Source organism: Talpa europaea (genome assembly GCF_964194135.1).
Source record: "Talpa europaea genome assembly, chromosome: 12".
NCBI classification, from domain to species: Eukaryota; Metazoa; Chordata; class Mammalia; order Eulipotyphla; family Talpidae; genus Talpa; species Talpa europaea.
Window position 1 is genome coordinate 63,371,032 of NC_140079.1, and position 19,114 is coordinate 63,390,145.

At 39.0% G+C, this 19,114-nt stretch overlaps 1 protein-coding gene across 1 annotated transcript in view; it reads left to right on the plus strand.

The window, feature by feature from the left end:
• Window positions 1–3,360: 3,360 nt before the first annotated feature.
• F5 (coagulation factor V) overlaps window positions 3,361–19,114 on the plus strand; it is a gene marked incomplete at its 5' end in the record, with an annotated part of 72,682 nt that continues 56,928 nt past the window's right edge. The window contains 3 exons of the mRNA XM_084250613.1: window positions 3,361–3,518; window positions 7,440–7,531; window positions 15,241–15,363. Of these exons, the coding sequence (XP_084106739.1) occupies window positions 3,361–3,518; window positions 7,440–7,531; window positions 15,241–15,363 (373 nt within the window). The remainder of the gene's footprint in view (window positions 3,519–7,439; window positions 7,532–15,240; window positions 15,364–19,114) is intronic.

Here is a 19,114-nt window from a genome sequence, read left to right on the forward strand (position 1 = left end):
TAGAGACAATATTGAGTCTCAGGGGGTAGATATGATGAGAATTTTCCTTCCTTCCTTCTTTCTTTTAGAGAAAAAGTAATCTTATTTTGTCTCATTTTCAGAGACCCATCCTTCTTTAGTCACCTCACCGAACCTCCATCAGATCCTATTTTTAAACATCAGGCTTCCTACTACACTTGATTTTAACTACAGTGTATTTGCTGCAGTTTTCTGTAAATACTTGTGAATAAAGACATGAAATTGCCTTTAGATTAGCAATGGACAACAGCAGAAAGACTGTACCAAAAGCCTAAACCTTCCACCCTCTACCTCTTTCTGCCCCACCTCTCCTCTTCCTTCGACAGAAGCCTCAGAAGCCAGGGCTGAATGTTTCCACAATAGTCTGTGGCACTACCATTTAGCCAGACACTGGAGCTTCTGATTCATTGGCAAGCCAGACTGTGGAGAAATTAAAATGCCTCTACTGTATTGGAAGGCAGGCCATGTCTTTGACTTGAAGGAATTCCTGTAAGGTCTTCTGTAGTCTCCTGTGGCTGCTGTTTATCAAGACTCTAAGATCTCTGCTGTGAGGCTTCCAGAGCAGCCTTTGGGCAGCAGAAGACCAAGAACCAAGACAGGAAAGCACATATCACTGTAGGCCTTCCCTCCATCCAGGAACCCTCCTTCAAAGAACCCAAAAACCACTATTCAGATGTGTAATTAAAAGGATTCTCCTCCAAATGCCATGTTCTTCTCTTTGATATTTTGTTTTGTTTCTGGTACATTGCTTTATCACCAATGTAAAGCACAATTGCAATTGTCCCAACTCCAGCACAACCCTTCAGACAGACACAACCCAGTCTCCTATACAGAGAAAAATCAGAGAAGAAAAGACTTCATCGCCTGCATGTTCTTTAGAGAAGCACAGATGAGTTTCACATGTTCTTTAGATCACATATTTAATAAAGAGGCTATTGAAATTTACACAGACATTACCTGGAGCTGATACAAAAATAGAGGATCCAACAATATAGTTGTCTTATTTCTTTGAAATGTGTGACCTTGAACATGTCATGTAAACTGAAAGACATTGGTAAGCATGTAAATAAAAATGGTAAAACAGTCTAACTAAAGGTTATAAGAATATGGGACTTAGGGATACGGTGCTTCTTTTTAAAAGTTTCTCTAATATAGATTCAGAACCCTAAGGCAAGTCTAATAGCACAACAATGCTTCAGGTACTATAATTCTCATATTCTCTATCAACAACAAAATAAAATCTTTAAGCAGTTTTTTTAAGAGTTATTTATTTATGCATATAAGAGCTGGGGTATAACCTAGAGATCCCAGGGGTGAGAGGATTCACCAGAGACAGAGTGAGGAGACCTACAGGGAGACTTACAGAAATCCACTGCTGAGGAGAGCAGGGGGTGAGACAGGAGAGGTCTGCTGCACCTTGTAGGTTAGCTCCCTGGCTGGGATCCAACTAGTGCTGCAGTGTCTGCTGATAGCTGCCAACGGCTGGCCCATAACTTCATAGTGCTTAAACTTAACCTCTTGCACTGCCAGGGAGGTCCTAATATTTAAGCAGTTTGAAACAGCCAGATCCTCCAAAAAGTACTCTTTTATACTCCCAACAACCCTATCATGGAAAATATAATTATCATCCTTATTTTACAGATATCAAAACTGAATTCCAGAGAGGTTGAATAATTTATCAAAGATAACACAGGTAGAAAGTTGGATTAAAATTGAGTCTATCAACCATGCTCTTTACGCCTTCTGCTCTGCTTTGCTAGTCAAAAACTTTTCTCAAGAAAGAACTGTGAATGGGTAGAAGTAAATTAAATGGTCCAGGTTGGTCCCCTGTTTGTGTGCTTACATCCTTGCTTCCTCACTGATGGAGGAAAAGAATAGAAAACTTAAAGGAGGCATCACAAGACTAGAAACCAACTCAAACAAGGAAGTGGGAGTAGAAGGGAATAACATAGCCATTGACCCAGCTATAGAAACCAAGATCCTGAGGTGCCAATGCCTAGATCACAAAGCTTAAGATCCAAGCATATATCAGACTGCTGTAGGGAGTGTCAGGAGTGCAGCCCCTAGGGGAAAGATATAGAGATTGAACCCACTGTAGAATCTCTGGTCCCTTTCAAATTCTACAACAAACCAACCACCAAGATGAGGCCCTCCCTACCAAAAGAAGATAAAAATTAATGCTGCCCCCCACAAAAAGGCAGCTCTTTCTGCCCACTTGTGTCCCTTTCCCTAACAGACTTGCTCTTTTAAATAGAATTAATGTCTCTCTCATGGAGTAACTCACTGTGTGCAGCTGAGAGGGGAGCTCTGATGAAAGCTTTCCCAGAGTGAATCCAAGGACCCTGTCTCCAAACCCATCAACTCCAAAAACAACATCACTTACCACCTGAAAATACAATATCTCTGTGCCTAGTAACAGGGTATGATATTCTTCCTGAGATCAGAAGGTGGGTCATGTGGGTAAATGTAGAAATCCATTACATTAGAAATTGCAGAGGGTCTGACAAGTGTGAACTTTGCCCAGGCAGGTTTTATGGATGATGGTAGTGGGAGGAAGTTAATTTTCTTTTACCCTTCTAGGTCCCTAGGCTGGGGAAAAAAAAATTAAAAGATAAATTTTAATTATGTGTGTACTCAGGGAGACACAGAATATGAACCTACCTCCTATCGTTCCAGTGAGGTTATATGGTTTCTAAGAGAGGAGGCAATACATTTAAGAAGGAAAAACAAAACAAAAAACTTTGCAATTAAAAGAAAAAGGGATTTTGCAGGATTATTCTACATGGGCATGGAAAACAGACCTTGCAAACCCTAGCCTGGGCTGATAAGCCTGGAAGGCTATCTCCCACTTCCCAGACCAGAGATTTTCTGTTGTTAGGGTGATAATTATGCAAATCATACCATTTAGGCACATCCTGGGGAAGTCTTTTGTCCCAACAATGGTAAAGGTCTCCAGGGGCTCAGTCCAAGGGCAGTTAGCAAGTGAAAGTGGGGGAATATAGTCCTGAACACCTGGGCACTGTGCCATCTCCTAGAGCCTCTGATCCGCTGCCCTTTCTCCATCTAGAGTAAAACAGTCAATAGTCGGGTTTCTCTCCCTCTGCCTGCTGCCTCTTGTCACCTGCGGCAGCGACCTAGCCAACCTCCTGCCTGGGAAGGCGGAGACAGCACAAAGCGGCAGCAGCAGTTGTTAAGCCAGAGAGACTGCAGAGAAGGGACACTGCCACCCGCAGCTTCCTGAGCTCACTGCAGCTGGGACAGTGCAGAACTCAGGAAGGGGCCATCGTTTTCTCCCACCCAGGTCCTAGGGTGGTGACAGGGGGCAGGTGCGGGAAAGTAACCATGTCCCCTGACTGCCCATGCTTCTGGGTCCTAGTGATTCTGGGTTCCAGCGGGGCAGGCTGGGGGAGCCTAGGGGCTGAAGCAGCGCGGCTCAGGCAGTTTTATGTGGCTGCTCAGATCATCAACTGGAGCTACCTCCCTGAGCCCACGAACCCCAGGTAATGCTGGCTGGTGTCTGGGTGGGCAACTCTAGGAGGGTCATCTTTTTTCTCTTTAAAGAACATTCCTTTGGCAACTCCTTGGTTTTAAAAATTTTTTTCAGGTAAGTAAATAACTCAATAGAAGAGTATGATAAATGAAATAAACTTTGTGAATGCTAATTTTATCCAATAAGTTTTATATTCTGAGCACACAGAAAATATTCTGTTTGATTGCTTTCAAGAGTTTGCTGTAAATACAGTTATGTTAGTATGTTTGATTATTGGCTTAATATATTGACTGATTCAAAAGCAGCAGATATTTATTTCCTTAGCAGCTCTCTCTGAAACTCCTGTTTCATATTTTTAGCAGTCTAGCATTTACATAAAACTTCTAGTTACATATTATTTATTTTATTGTCCACGTAGCTTCATCTTTTAAAGCTAAAGCTATATATACCTTATACTGTATTACAGGCAGATTAGTCTATAACAATTGCCATAATTTTTGTTCCTGTCTTATAAGTTACTTTAGAAATATCAGTCCATAAAAATGCAACACTTTTCTTTTTCACCCTTTTTTTCTGCTTGATGTGACTTCATTTTTCTCATTCTTTATCGTTCCCTGGGAAATTATCTCCCCTGGCTATTTTATTAGGGTCACTATTAAAAGTCACATAGAATTGAGACAAGGTATCAAAAATAAAACTCAATCTTTGAGTTGCAAAAAAAAAAAAAGTCCTAATTGAAAAGGTAAAAATAAGACTTCCCAGAAATTAACCAAATCTACTCAGTATTTCCAGTGAATTATATTTTTATTTGTTTTAATGGTAAACCTCATAGTGTGACTCAATTTTTTTTACTTAACATCAGAGTTTAAATGATTGTGAAAGATGTGTTCCTCTTTTACAATTACAAAACCAAAGCAAGCTACCAAGAAATCATCTAATATTTTAAGACGCCTTTAGTGTATAAACATTAACCCTTTGGAAAATATCTTTGTAAATGAGTTATTTTAGAGGGAATTACATACTATATTCGTCTCATAATAAGTCTCTCTTTTTAAAAAATACCATTTTAAATATTGTATTTCAAGATGATAATCTAGGTCATACCCACACCCTTAGGGAATGGCCATTAACTAAAAATCCCCAAAGAAAATAACAGTCTTCCAGCATTTATCATTTCTGCTCATGGGTAAAACACTAATTTGGCTGCTGGCTTTCCTGTGGCACACTGCGCTTATGTTTGGGAGCTTGTTCTTTCTTCCCTAGTTAATGCCGAAAATAACAAACAGAAAACTGGAGGCATAATCACACAGGGCAAAAGTCTGATTCATGAGGTGAGTCCACAGGGAGCCATCACTGGTCATCCTGCCCTCTCACTCCATGGCCAGTTTCCAGAATTCTCAAAGTGAAATTCTTCTGATATCAAACATAATCAAACTAAGTAAGAGACCACATTGAGACTGATACCCAGACCAGCAAGCAATATTTTTGAAATTCAAATCATGTGAAAAAATCTAATTAGTATATCTGGCTAATTAAACTTAAAACTTGCTCTAACTTGCCCTTTTTACCTGGAGCTGAATAATCCTTACTACAAGGAAATCAACATAAAAAATCCCATCCTGGATCAAAGTGTATTTCAGCACAAATCTTTCCACTTATTTCATCGAACATTATCAGGACAATGCTAATCTATTATTCTTGCTCTGATTTTATATAAATGTTTTAAAAAATCTCCCTAAGGAAACTTGTTATATCACTTACATATATATAGTAACAGATATTGGGGGAAAATAAATAAATCTTCCATGTATGGGTCTAGCTTTATATGATTTTTTTAATTATGAGCACATCATCTGTAAACAGTCTTCATAAATGGAAAATTACACATGCATTTTTATTTTTGGAATTCACATCATCTTTAACCTTCTGTTCAGACAGATTGCTTTCCAATAGTGAGTGATTCAGTTGTTCAAAGTATGTACACACAAATCACACAAGGAAATATACTAGAGAAAACACATCTATTAAAATTACTCCAGTAAAGTGGTTTTCTTTTAAAGATTTCACACCATCATCTATATTCTTGTATTTAAAGATGTGAGTGGGAGAGAGAAGCTACTTCTCAATTGCACTTTAAAAAACCTACTAAAAATGGACTTCTACATTGAAGACAAAAACTAAGAAACAGAATCCTAATATTCTGGGATACCAAGAACTCCAAGAGTTCATTTAATTCATTTTTCAACTTCCATGTTTCAACCGCCTACATTTCCCCACACCCAAAACCAATATCCCCACCCAGTGGTTTAGTTTCTACTTCAATGTTTTCAGTGACTAAACCCACTATCTCTCATAACCAGTCATTCCAAAAACATTCACTCTATATCCTTTCATTCTGCCCCCAAATATTAACACAGTGTACATAAATTTTAAAAATTATAATAATCATAATTACATATTTTTCTGCTTCCTGGGAAAAGTTGAATGCTAAAAACAAACTTTTATTACACTTTTAATATTACCAGCTAATATGTATTGAATACTTACAATGTGCAAACCCTAAGGCCTTTGCATGTATCACCTGATTTAGTTCTTGTAATATTTCTGTAAGGGAGATTTTACAATTGTTCCAATTTCACTATTCTAAAAACTAGGGCACAAAGAGATCAGGTAAACTTCTCAACGTCATAATGTTAATGAGGGATAGATACAAGATTCAAACCCAGAAAATCAGAATCCACAACCTGTTCTCTAGAAGTAAAAGTGGCTGAGGTAACTACCCCACCTTTATGCCCTGATTACTCTTGGGTCACTCTCTGGATTACCAAGGATAACAAAGCCAATGGTCAACAGGATTGCCATTTTTAAGAAATGTCCCCCAATTCTCTTCCCTTTACCTTCATCTTTGAGTTTCAGACAAGAACACTATTGTGCCCATTTATAGAGACACAGAATAAAATTACAAGAATTTATGCAGATATACTCAATTAATAATTTTATTTTAGTGTGTTTTTTTTATTGTCTTAGTTATTTTTTATTTTAATTGTGGTAACATTAGTTTTACCTTTTTTGAATGTTGGCTTTATACATTTATCAACCGTTTCTCCTCCTTGGACAAAGTACTTAAATTTTCCAAGACTTCTGGGTGGTTTTTTTTTTTTTTTTTTTTAATCATTTTTTACTTTGTTTCCAATGATCCCAGGGCTTTCCCCCCATATTAGCTATTTCCACTTCTCAACTAGAAATAGGGCACACCAAATCAACAGGTCTTCATCGTGTTCCCTGTAGTTTAAAACTATTTGCCTGATCAATTGAAAAATAGCACATATTTATTCATAAAGGATTTGGTTAATCATTTAAAACTTAAACATTAAAGCTTGGATTCACACTATGATCTTGGATTTTTTTTTTTTTTTTTTTTAGAAAACTGATTCTGAGTAACAGGGTTTGCTAGATTAGCCTAAATTTGTAAGAGAATGGCTATCGCTCCAAAGTACTCTTGAAGTCATCAATAATTATTTTTTTAACTGCACTAGCTTCTTTCCAAGTTATTCATTTATAATTCTTATATAAATGTTAGGAATTAAATGAACATTTGGTCACAAAACAAAAAATTTCACAGACACTTTTCCAATTTAATGAGACATTGCAGAGAAGCAAAGCAGAAATAGCTTACTATGTTCCTTTATTTAAAAATACCAGATTAAATTTGAAGCTTGGTTGAAAAAAATGTTAAAATATTAATTGTATCTGCTCTTTTACTTGTTCTGTATTTATGTTTATAAAAAATTGGTTTTTGAAGTACAATGAAAATACTGCAATTCTTACTATAATTCTGAGGACATGAGAGATCTATTTTTTTTTTTGTTATGTGCTATGCAACTGACAGATAGATATGCTTTTCAAATCAAATTTTGTGTTTTATTTCCAGTTTGAAAACTCCTGCAACTTCCTTTAAGAAAATTGTCTACAGAGAATATGAAGCATATTTTCAGAAAGAAAAACCACAATCTAGAACTTCAGGTAAGTCTGAAGTATATTTTCTTAATTATAAAGATAAATCTCTATTGATAATTTAATACTCTTATATAGATATACCTAAAATATCCATTTGGTGACATTTTATAGCAATGTTTTTTGTTGTTTTTAACCAATATGGGCTACATCACTTGTGGGGCCTGGTACAAAATAAAATGTGGGGTTCCTTATTCACATTTTTGAGAATTTCTAAAGTGACAGCAAAACATTAAGCCAAGCAGAGCCTAGAGTCTTGCAATTGTACAGGTCACATGCCATGAAGAAGGTTGTTTTTAACCTTGATCAAAAAGCTAAATGAAGGACTCCCTGGTGGTGCAAAGGGTTAGGTTGCAGCACTCTGAAGCTGTCCACAGCCACTGCAGCACAAGTTCGATCCCCGGCCAGGGTGCTGACCCACATGGCACAGCAGACCTCTCCTGTCTCGCCCGCTGCTCCCTCAGCTGTGTATTTCAATCATTCTGCCTGTTCTCTTCCCCACTCTGCCTCTGGTGGATCCTCTCAGCCCCCTGCACCTCTGGCCTGTAACCAGTTCTAGTACGCATAAATTAAAAAAAAAGCTAGATGAAATTCTTCAGTATTTAATTTTTATTCATTGAACAATTACTAAGCATTTGCTATATATAGGCAAGTCATTGGATGTCACAGGGACAGATGGACATATATCCTGTCTCCTTGGAGCTGAGGTCTAGTTTAATGAATGCACATGAGCCTTATAAAATGAAATTTTGCTTCCAGCCTGTAACCGGGATTCAAATACATGGCTGATTCTTTTGCATCACTCTTTTCCATCTCTTTTCTTAATTTGTTTAGTGTGGTGCTGATCTCCTGTTTTATTTACATAGTAGCTATCATTTTTAAAGAAAATCTTTTTTTCTCATCCTTCATTAATCAAGGAAAATAGGTTGAATGGGTTTCTGGGATTTTAAATATGATACTTCACAGGAATGTTAGAGGCCATTAAGAGAGAACTTTGTCCAGTTGGGTCTCTGGGTCAATAATTCATCCTTCTTCCCCCCAACCAGGTGACGACCTATCATCCTTCTACCTATTTTTATCAGCTCTATTCTGTCTTTTCTGCTTTCCCTTTATCTTCATTTTTCCTTGGAGCCTTCCTTTCAGTCATAAATCATCAACAACAAAACAAAACCATGTTCAGGTTAACCCCCATCTAAAAGAAAATATTTTCCCTTAACTATCTGTCTTTCCCTTTTTTCACCTTTCCTTCACTGCAAATTTCCTATATGAATAGTCCCTATCATTCTCTGTCCTGTCATATCCTTTCCCTACATTCTCTCCCCAATCCACTCTGCTATGATGTCACTAAAATTACTCTCCAAAAGGGAACTCATGATCTCTGAGCTGCCTGAGTCTATGGTTCCTTTCCAGTTCTTTCCCCACTGACATTAGAACATTTAATGCTCTTGCTTCTAGAAACTCCTTCTTTGCCTGGCTTCCCTACCATCACTTCTCTTGGCAAATGGACATGGAATGGAAATAAATGGGGAGGAAGAAATGGAAGCAAACTTTACAAATAAATTTCCTGAAATGTGGCTTCAAATAGGAGGAATGACAGCATAGTTCTGAAAGGAATGAAGGATCCAAGGATATTTTGGAGTTTTATAAAAAGGAATAAGGTGACAAAAATATCTAAGTGCTCAAGGGAAAAATCTAACAGAAAAGGAGAGAATAAAGACACCTGACAGAGAATATTTGATAAAAACAGACTAAAAAAAAACAAAACAAAACCAGGAAGTGATGGGATTCAAAATTTGGACTGGATCAGCCTTAGGGAGATGCGTCTCTATCTTCATTTTTTATCAGGGGTAGGCAAGGGATGTGCCAATGGGGTTATCAATAACAGCAAGTTTATAGTTGTGGGCAGGAAGTAAAAGCATCTCCTATCTTTATCACAGAATCTCTTTATTTTTATAGCTTTGATTCAAATATTAGTAGGTACAATAGATATTTAAGAACCATTTAATTAAATTGTTGTTGGATAAAAATGAGCTGTGACACATATTCATTAGGTTCTGGAAAAGAGAATTCAGGAAGGTATTTGGAGGCCTGTCTTTTGTGGCTTTTGCGAAGTTATCTATGTTTGAGTGGCTTCTGTTGAAGTCATTGTGCTGAGCACCCTCAGTGACAGAGCAAACTTGCACCAGGCTGCTGACTTTATTCTATAAACAATAAGGAGGCATTGATAGTTTTGAAATCTGATTCAACCTAATTAATTAGAAGCAGACTGTGATAGTTGATTTATACTTAAGACTTTTGCACTTAAAACATTTCCTTTCTGTCAACCCCTGCACATCTCAAAAAATATTTGTTTTATGCCATCCATTTTTATGCAACTTCTTTCTGAACTACCCATCCTGCCAGACAGGGGTGGTATCTTATTCATCTTCATATCCCAGTACTAATTGATACAAGAAGGGAAATCTGGTATGAGGAAGACCCTCAGATTTTGAATGAGAAGATCTGGATTTGAACACTACTATTAACTACGTGGACTTCCCTGTTACCCAGCCTAGTTTTTTTTTTTTTTTAAGATTTATTTATGCATACAAGAGCTGGGGTACAGGCCAGAGATGTAGTGGGGAAAGAGGGTGAGAGGATTCACCAGAGACAAAGTGGGGAACAGAACAGGCAGACTGACTGAAATACACTGCTGAAGGGAGCAGCGGGTGAGATAGGAGAGGTCTGCTTCGCTATGTGGGTTTCTCTCTGGCTCTCCGGAGATCGAACTCTTGCTGCAGAGGCTGCGGATTGCTTCATAGTGTGGCGCTCAACCCCCTGTGCCACAGGGAGGCCCCCCAGCCTAGTTCTATGTCATTTGTACCTTTCCCCTAGTTTCTGCCGCATTCATCTGGTGGGTATGATTCTAGTGGAGCAAGTCCACTAGACTTTGGACCACTTCTACAGCAGGAACTTAGAAGTTGTTATGGCGGGTAGAGGGGTAGGCAGGATGATTAGGCTGCAGGACTAGTGGCCTGAAGATGCCTATCCATTGAAGTTTGTGGACATGTGGATAGGTGGAGGGGCCAAGCTCATTTTAAGGAATCCTAACTTAGGCTTTTACATAGCTAACTTTAAGCTTCTCTGCATCTTTTCAAGGACGATTATAAAACTTTTGTTCTCAAAGGATTTAAAGTAGCTGCAACAATGCATTGCCCTGCACTTATTCATGTGAGAACAAGGGATGGGATTAATTAACGTCTCACAGTCCTTTCCAACTTCAACCACATGAAATTTTTCAACCACATGAAATTGAGTACATGTTGTGCTGGCTTCCTGGAACCCCAAGAGAGGCCACTCCTTCCCCGCAATTCAGTTTTGGGCACTAAGGAGAGGTGGGAAAGAAAGAGCATAGCAGGCACTCCAAAAAACAATCAGCCATAATTTTGCTTACATTCATGAAAGTATTTGGCCTGCATTCATGAAAACACCCTTTTGTTTTGCTTTTATTCTGAAGAAGCAAGAAGGGAGGCTAAATAAATATTCTAAACTATTCATTGTATTAAAAGGTCTTATTAGGTTAAATAACTTAGAAGACTTATTTCTGGCATCTGGTATTTGCAGTCATGTGATGCCAACAAACAAATCAACCAGTCAGGGCAACCATGGCAACAAAGTGAGTGCTCAGTGTGACTGATCAACACCCTGTCGAGGTCACAGGCCAGTGGAGTCCACAGAAACCAGTGGAGTCTTCTGTTGGAAGGTGGTGGGGTTGATAGTGGCAATCAGAAGACAAAGGTGAGCCTGTGGAGTCAGATGTGATCAAGAGTCAAAAATGGTGTAGACATTGAGACTTTTCTAGGCAAATGGGGGATCTGAACCTGCTCTGCCCAAAGTGATAGAAAATACTTTGACTACGGAGTCCAGAGACCTGAGTTATAATCCCAGCAATGTACCAAATCACCAAATGGTTTGACCTTGAACAAACCATCCCCCTGCCCCTGCTCCTTTGTATGCCATCTTTAAAACGTGGATTGAACCATGTGACTGACACAGATCTGTACAGAGCTAACAAAAACAAACAAAAAGCTTCAGGCACATTATCAGTATAATCTCCAGAATGGTGAGTACAGTGAATGGAGTGGGACAAGAGTGGGTAGAAAGGTAGGAGTTGGGAAAGATGATCTCTCTCTGTCTCAGAGATCATGTTTCCACATTGCTAATAGGAAATTAGTTTCCTATTGCTGCTGTAGCAAATTATCACAAACATAGTGACTTAAAACAACATACATTTCTATCTTGCAGTTTTTGAAGTCAGAAGTACAAAATGAGTTTCACTGGTTAATATCAAGGTATCAACAGAATTTTGCTCCTCTGGAGGCTCAGGGTAGAAATGTTTCTTGGCCTTTTCCATTTGCAAGAACCTACATTTACTGGCTCACAGCCACTTCCTCCACGTTAAAAGCCAGCAAGACCTCATCTTCCAATCTCTAACTCAGAGCCTTTTGAGAACCCTTGAGATCACATTAGTCCCACCTAGATAGCCTAGGCACTCTTCCCATGGCAACATTCTTAACGCAATCATACCTGCAGAATCCCTTTTGTCATATAAGGTTGCCAGGGATTAGGACATGGCAGTTGTGGGGGGGAGTTACTTTGCCTGCAACACCCACCAAATAAAACTCTCCAGTGTCTGACATTTCTAAGAAGGGCACCTTCATCCACCCAGTCCCCCAAGACAGAACCTCACCAGCCATCCATGACAATTTGATCTTCATCTTCCATCCCCTAACCAATACATCTAGTCCTGATAGTGTAAACCTAAATCTAAATTTCTCTCTAACATGTTTTCATCTTTTCCACTGCCATCAGTGGAAAAGCAAATCCTAATATCTCTCTCCTGGACCTCCTGTTTTCTCAGCATCCACACTTCTTCCCACATCATCCTCCACAAATGCAATCAGAACTTTTAAAAACATGTTGCATCTTTGCTAAAAACTCTTTAATGTCTTCCAGATACTCTCAGGTTAAAGGCAAAACTCTAAGAGGCCTACAAGGGCCTATATGAGTGGGCCTCTGATAAGGTCTTTGCCTTCACTCTCTTACCTACTAAGTCCTACCTTGTCCACAGCCATGTGTAAGTTCTCTGAAAAGGCCATATTTTCTGGTTGTAGGGGCAGGAAGGCTCAGTGCAGGGTATCTATGATCTGAGCAGATGGGTAAAGGAGAGTCCTGGAGGCCTTGGTGGCTTTTCAGTCTTGTTATTGAGCTTTTACCAGGTACACGCAGGGCAGGCAGGGGTGCCAGGGCCAGGATGCTGGCAGGCCTCCCAGCCCCCAACAAATCTTCACTCTTTCTGGGCTCTCCGGTGTTTTCTCATGCTCTCTCATCTGCTTCTCTTTCATTCTTGTTCCCTTCCCCTGCTGATGCTGCCCCTATAAGCCAGTCTCAGCCCAGGTGTACCCACCTACATATGCCCACACCCCACTCCAGATGCCCACCATCAGGCATGCATTCAGGGATCCATCATTATGCTAATGGCAGGAGGACAGAAAAGCCTGATAATCACTTACCCTACACTGGTACTTCAGGGCCTGTGCACATGCTTATCCCACTCCCTAATATGTCCTGCTCATTCCTTTGCTTCTGTCTTTGGACTTCTAATTAAAGTATCATTTTCTCAGGGAAGCATTTTCTAGCCCTGATCCCCTCCCTGCCTAAATATTAGTCTAGATCCCCGACCAGGGAGGTGACCCACATGGTGCAGGAGACCTCTCCTGCCTCTCCTGATGCTCCCTTCAGCAGTGTAGATCTGCCTGTTCTGCTCCCCTTTCTGTCTCTGGTGAATCCCCTCACTCCCTGCACTTCTGGCCTACACCCCAGTTCTTGAATGCATAAATAAATAAAAATAAATCTTTAATAAGTGAAAATCTTCATTTCTACCTTAAAGACTTGTGAGGATTAAGGTAAGGACTTACAATGTTTGACTATTCTAAAGGGACAGTATGGAGAAACCCTCTGTTATTCTAATTGGTATCACCACCACAAATGAATGTGGTTGAACCCATGACTACTGTAACTTCCTTCCCCTGATTCCTTATGGGTGAAATAAACCCAGGAGAGCCTATATATGGCATGAAAGTGAGAGCAGTCAATTCCTGTCACTTGTCTACAATAGGGCTTTTGTGACAGGTCCTCAGTCTTTTAAAGGATACCAGAATCCCTTAGGAGCACACACTAAAATGCTGATTCCCAAGATCCACATGTAGGCAGTTAATTCAGACTGAAATGGTACCTAGAATCTACCATTCAGTTAGAACCCAGGGGATTCTGATACTGAGACTCCTGGGACTATAATTGGGGACAATCTAGTATGTGCCTCTTTAACACTGACTCAGCTATCAGGCCCTAGGGCCTAGCACAACACATGAAGTAAGTAAAACTTCACTTTTGATATCTGCAGCCTTTGTTGTCCCTGCTGTGTTTTCCACATGGTAGCTGATAACATTATTTACCCAGTTACTTGCATCAAAAACCTCAGGGTTACCCTTGACTTCGCTCTCTCTTTCATGCCACAGCCAACCCATCAGCAAATCCCATTGGCTCGCCTTTCAAAAAATGTCCAGAATCCAATCCCTTTTCTCCACATCAAGCTACACACTCTGGCCTAAAAACCCATCTTCCCTTGTCTACACCTCCTCATCCCATTTCTACTCCGCCACTATGGGGTGCTTCCATTATTAATGCAGACTATTCTCTACATAGCAGCTAGGATGAATTTTTTTTTAGGGTGAATTTTTAAAACATGGCAGACCATATCATTATTTTTCACAAAGCTCCAGTGTTTCCCCATTTCAGTTAGAAGAAAATCCAACAGCCTTACCATAGCCCCTAGGGTCCAATGTGATCTGCACCAGACCCCAAGACCCCATCTATTCTCACTCTGTCTTCACTGTTTTTCTCACTGCTCCAGAATATCAAGCTCACTCCTGCCTCAGGGCCTCCAAACTTTCCTCATAGCCATCTAACTGTATTATTTATTTCCTCACTTCATTACTGTTGCTGAATTCTCCCACCTCAGAAAGATCTAAGCCAAGCGCCCTGTCCGACTTCATCCTGTATAACTGAAAATGAACCGCCTTTTTTAAAGATTTATTTATTATGCATACAAGAGCTGGGGTGCAGGCCAGAGATGTGGGGAGCGAGAGGACTCACCAGAGACAGAGTGGGGAGTAGAACAGGCAGGCAGATCTACTGAAATATACTGCTGAGGGGAACATCGGGAGAGATAGGAGAGGTCTGCTGTGCTATATGGGTCATTTCCCTGGTCAGGAATCTAGATTAATATTTAGGATCAGTGCTACAGATAGCTTCATAGTGCTGCATCTTAACCGCTTGTGCCACCAGGGAGCCCCCCCCCCCTTTTTTTTTGAACAAGGACAGTAGTCTCTAAGGAATGATGGTGGGTCAGAGTGGGATGGACATGGCCAGAAGTATTTCTTCTATTCTCAATCGGCTTTGGGCCTAAGCAAAAGGTTCTACTCCCCTGTCCTTATCTCACTGTGCATAAGGTAGTATTAATGAGCTTGCAGTCTTCTAGACTGATGATAAGCAGGTTCATTTCAGGACCAGAAGGAATGGCAGCAACCACTCTGGGGGTTTTCTGTATCTTTTCTTCCGTTAACAGCTGTCTTTTTTAGTCCTAAACACAGCTCTGTTTTGAATCTTTGTTTCCATAGGACTTCTTGGGCCTACTTTATATGCTGAAGTTGGAGACATCATGAAAGTTCACTTTAAGAATAAAGCAGACAAGCCCTTAAGCATCCACCCCCAAGGAATTAAGTACAGCAAATTCTCAGAAGGTAAGAGCAATTTAATGTCCTTCCCACAGGAAAATGTGCAACACTTAAAACCAGCATCAAATACTTAAAAACCATATTGTTAGCCAAGTATTACAGAAATCTTTCCTGCAACTGGTAATTATTAAAAAATGGTTGCCTTTTCAAGTTTCAGGGGAAAATAAAGATTCTGGAATAATCCAGACCTCAGTTTTTGACTAGGGTTTTGTTCTTTACTAGTTGGATGGGAAAATTACCTAATCTCTCTGAATTCTAATATATTTACCTTTGAGGTGAGAATAATAAAATATATATTGCAAGATGGTTTAAGGTAGAAGTTAACAAATTTTTCTATAAAGAGTCAGATAAATATCTTTGACTTTCTGGGTTGTAGGATTTCTGTTGCAGCTACCCAATTTTGCCTTTTAGTATAAAAGCAGCAGTAGACCATAGCAAGTGAACATAACTGTATCCCAATAAAACTTTATTCACAAAACAGGCAGTTAAATAGATTTGGCCGATACATCATAATTTGAGGTAGTGACATAGCACTAGACTGACACATAGGACATTTAGTAAGTGGTATTTAATAGTGGTATAAGTAGTACTAGTATTCTAGATATACAGAAGTGGTTAAGAACATAAACTCTGAAGGCAGATTTAGTTTCAAATTTCAGCATTATCATTTCTGGTTCTATGATCTTAGTGTCTCTGAGCTTCTGTTTTTCCATCTATAAAATGGGAATGGTTACGTCCACTCTGTAAGATTGCTTTGAGAATTAAAAATGATCATTTAGGTAACATGGTAAATATGATTCCTGGAATCTTGTAAACCTCCAATACATGAGGATAATAACAATGATGATAATGGTGACAGTGATAGTGTTGGTAATGAAAATGGTAAAAAAAAAAAAAAAAATGACCTTATCAGTCCCAGGATAGTAAGTACTGTTGATATTCTGATTATTTCCATTATGCTGATGTCCAGAATAAATTCAGAAAAGTGGAAGATTTCGTTAGGAACTGATATTTTAAAAATTGAATGGGGGCCTCCTTGGTGGCACAAGGTGGTAAGTCGCAGCACTGTGAAGCTATCCATAGCTACTGCAGCTCGAGTTCAATCACCGGCCAGGGAGGTGACCCACATGGTGCAACAGACCTCTCCAGTCTCACCCGCTGCTCCCCTCAGCAGTGTATTTCAGTAGATCTTCCTGTTCTTCTCCCCACTCTGTCTCTGATGAATCCTCTCACACACACCCCACCTCTGGCCTACACCTCAGCTCTTGTATGCATAAATAAATAAATCTTTACAAAATAAATAAAAATAAAAATTGAATGTATATCATAGTAGGTGTTTATATAACAACATTTAAAAATAACCTCAGACCATTTAGAGCCCACAAATATCCTCCCTTTCCCCACATATTCCACCATCATACCTTTTGAAGAGAGGAATTAAGTAGGGAAGTGATTTACAGTGCAGATTCTAGAACTAGACTTGCCTGATGCAAATCCTGATTTAGACACTTATTAGCTGTGTGACTTTTGGAAAATTATGTAACCTCTCTGTGCTTCATCTTTCTCATCTGCAAAATGGGGATAATAATTATACCTAACTCATGGTTTATTGTCATGAAATCTTAAAAGCAATGGCTAGCACATGAGAAGATATTGCTAAATATTAGCTATGATGGTAAAGGTGATTCTTCAAGTATAACATTCAAATAATTTAGTATTTCTGATAATTTATGGATTAGCAAGTTTTTTTTACATTTATTATTTCCTATGTAAACTGTTGTGAAACTCATTCTGACTAAGGTATAAGTGACAGGTAAGATGTCAATGGATATTTGTGTTAGCACTTAATTGTAGAATTGGAGAAAAACAATGAAGTATTAACTACAATTTCAAGCATCTTCAAAGCCATTTTACCAAGATGCTGAATGAGGTAGCATGCCCGTCTCTCCTATGTTCCTAAAAACCATTCAGTGACATAGTGAATAACCCCTTCACCTACTTAGGAAGGCTTCCAAATGACTACATCAGGAATTTAGCAAATGGACCAGAAGGGGAGAATCCTCTAATTGTCATATGTAAGTTGCATTTCAACTGTGGGAGGAGGCAAGTGTTTTGAACTTTGTAGCCCAGCTGGGCTGTTTGCACAGGGAATGAACCTTGCAACATAATCACCCTCCTTTTACTGTTTGCTGTCCCTACACTCCCCCACAAAAAGCAATCATTTATGAGCATTGCTTAAAATGCTCCCACCACTTCCATTGATCATTTCATTATTGGTCCTAGTCCCATGAGCCTAAAAAGGGAAGTGCAGATTGATAGAGAAAATCAAAATCAAATTCTATTTTCAAAATTAGCGTTTATTTCTATGTACACAAATCTAGTAAATAGTGTCTTTCATGGTCAGACAAGATTTTTCTTTATTTTACTGTGCCCTTTGTGTTAAAATGAAACATCTTCATGCCTGACGCATATAGAGAGCTCAAAAATGCCCTGGTGGTTTGACTATTTTCTCAGGAGATAAACTATTAGCAGCTGAGCCAGATACATGAAAATCCAGATTCTTTTATCTCCAAAGATAGATATTTGAGAGATGGATGGTGGGTGACTGAGACAATATAATAGGCTTAGAGAAGACTCAGTCCTTGCTCTACTTGATCTAACCAATGAACGATCCAACACAGATAGCAAGCTTCCTTATCTGAGAGTTAATCCTTAAACCCTGTCAAGGATCTGAGGACCTACTCTCATCAGCTACAAGGAGAAGAGAGCCACTGAAAGAATGCTGGATTTAAAGCTGGAATGACCTGGGTTTGAACCCTAAGTAAATAGGCAATTCCCCTTACCAGTAACCCTCATAAAATGGGGATGTCAATTCCTTCCATCTAAGGTTATTGCAAGTCTTAGTCATAATATAAGTAAAGTGCTTGGCACCTAGTTGTCACTCAATAATGACAGCTGTAGTTGCTGTGGTTATTTCATGACTATTTATCATGCACATATTAAATTTTGTAACCTTTTAAATGAAGGCCATGGATTATGCTCATCATTTTATTTTTACTCAAATGAAATATAACTTTCCTGTGGAATTTAAATGCCAAAATGAACTAAAATTGCGTGGAAAACCTCAGTTATGTTAGCCAGTAGCATCCAAGAGTAAACTGACTCTACAGGAAGACCTAAGCTATCATCTGCGGTATTGTCTATCTCAAAGATCTTTAGCTCTCATGGACTTTGTAAATATCTATTTATTTGACCTAGAAAACCGTTACTTTTTAATTCTTCACTATACTTTAATTAAAAGAGGTTTGGAAATATGAACTATTTCCAGGAAAGATTTTACTGTACCCAGTGTGGAAATTTCATTTTAATCCATAAATGGGCAGCATCTGACATAAATGGCAAAAAGTACCTTGATGTGCCCAAATTATCCCCAGTGACAATCCCTACCATGTGTGCCTGGAGAAGTCCTCAATGATCCACAAGGCAAGGACAAGTAACCCTTTTGACAGGATGGATAAATCATGATTTATAAAAATGCTTACAAGAACATTTGCTTTAGAAATATATTAAATAATATTATTTTTTAAGCTAGGAAATACACCTGCAACTAATCATTGAAAAACGATCACTAGTGGATTTCCATCTGAGGCTAACATTTCAGAAAAATCTATAACTAGCTTGACTGAACTACTTGAAGGAAATGCTGCACCTGTGAGCAAATTTTGTTGCTTAAAAGATTTTTGAAGCTGTTTTGGTC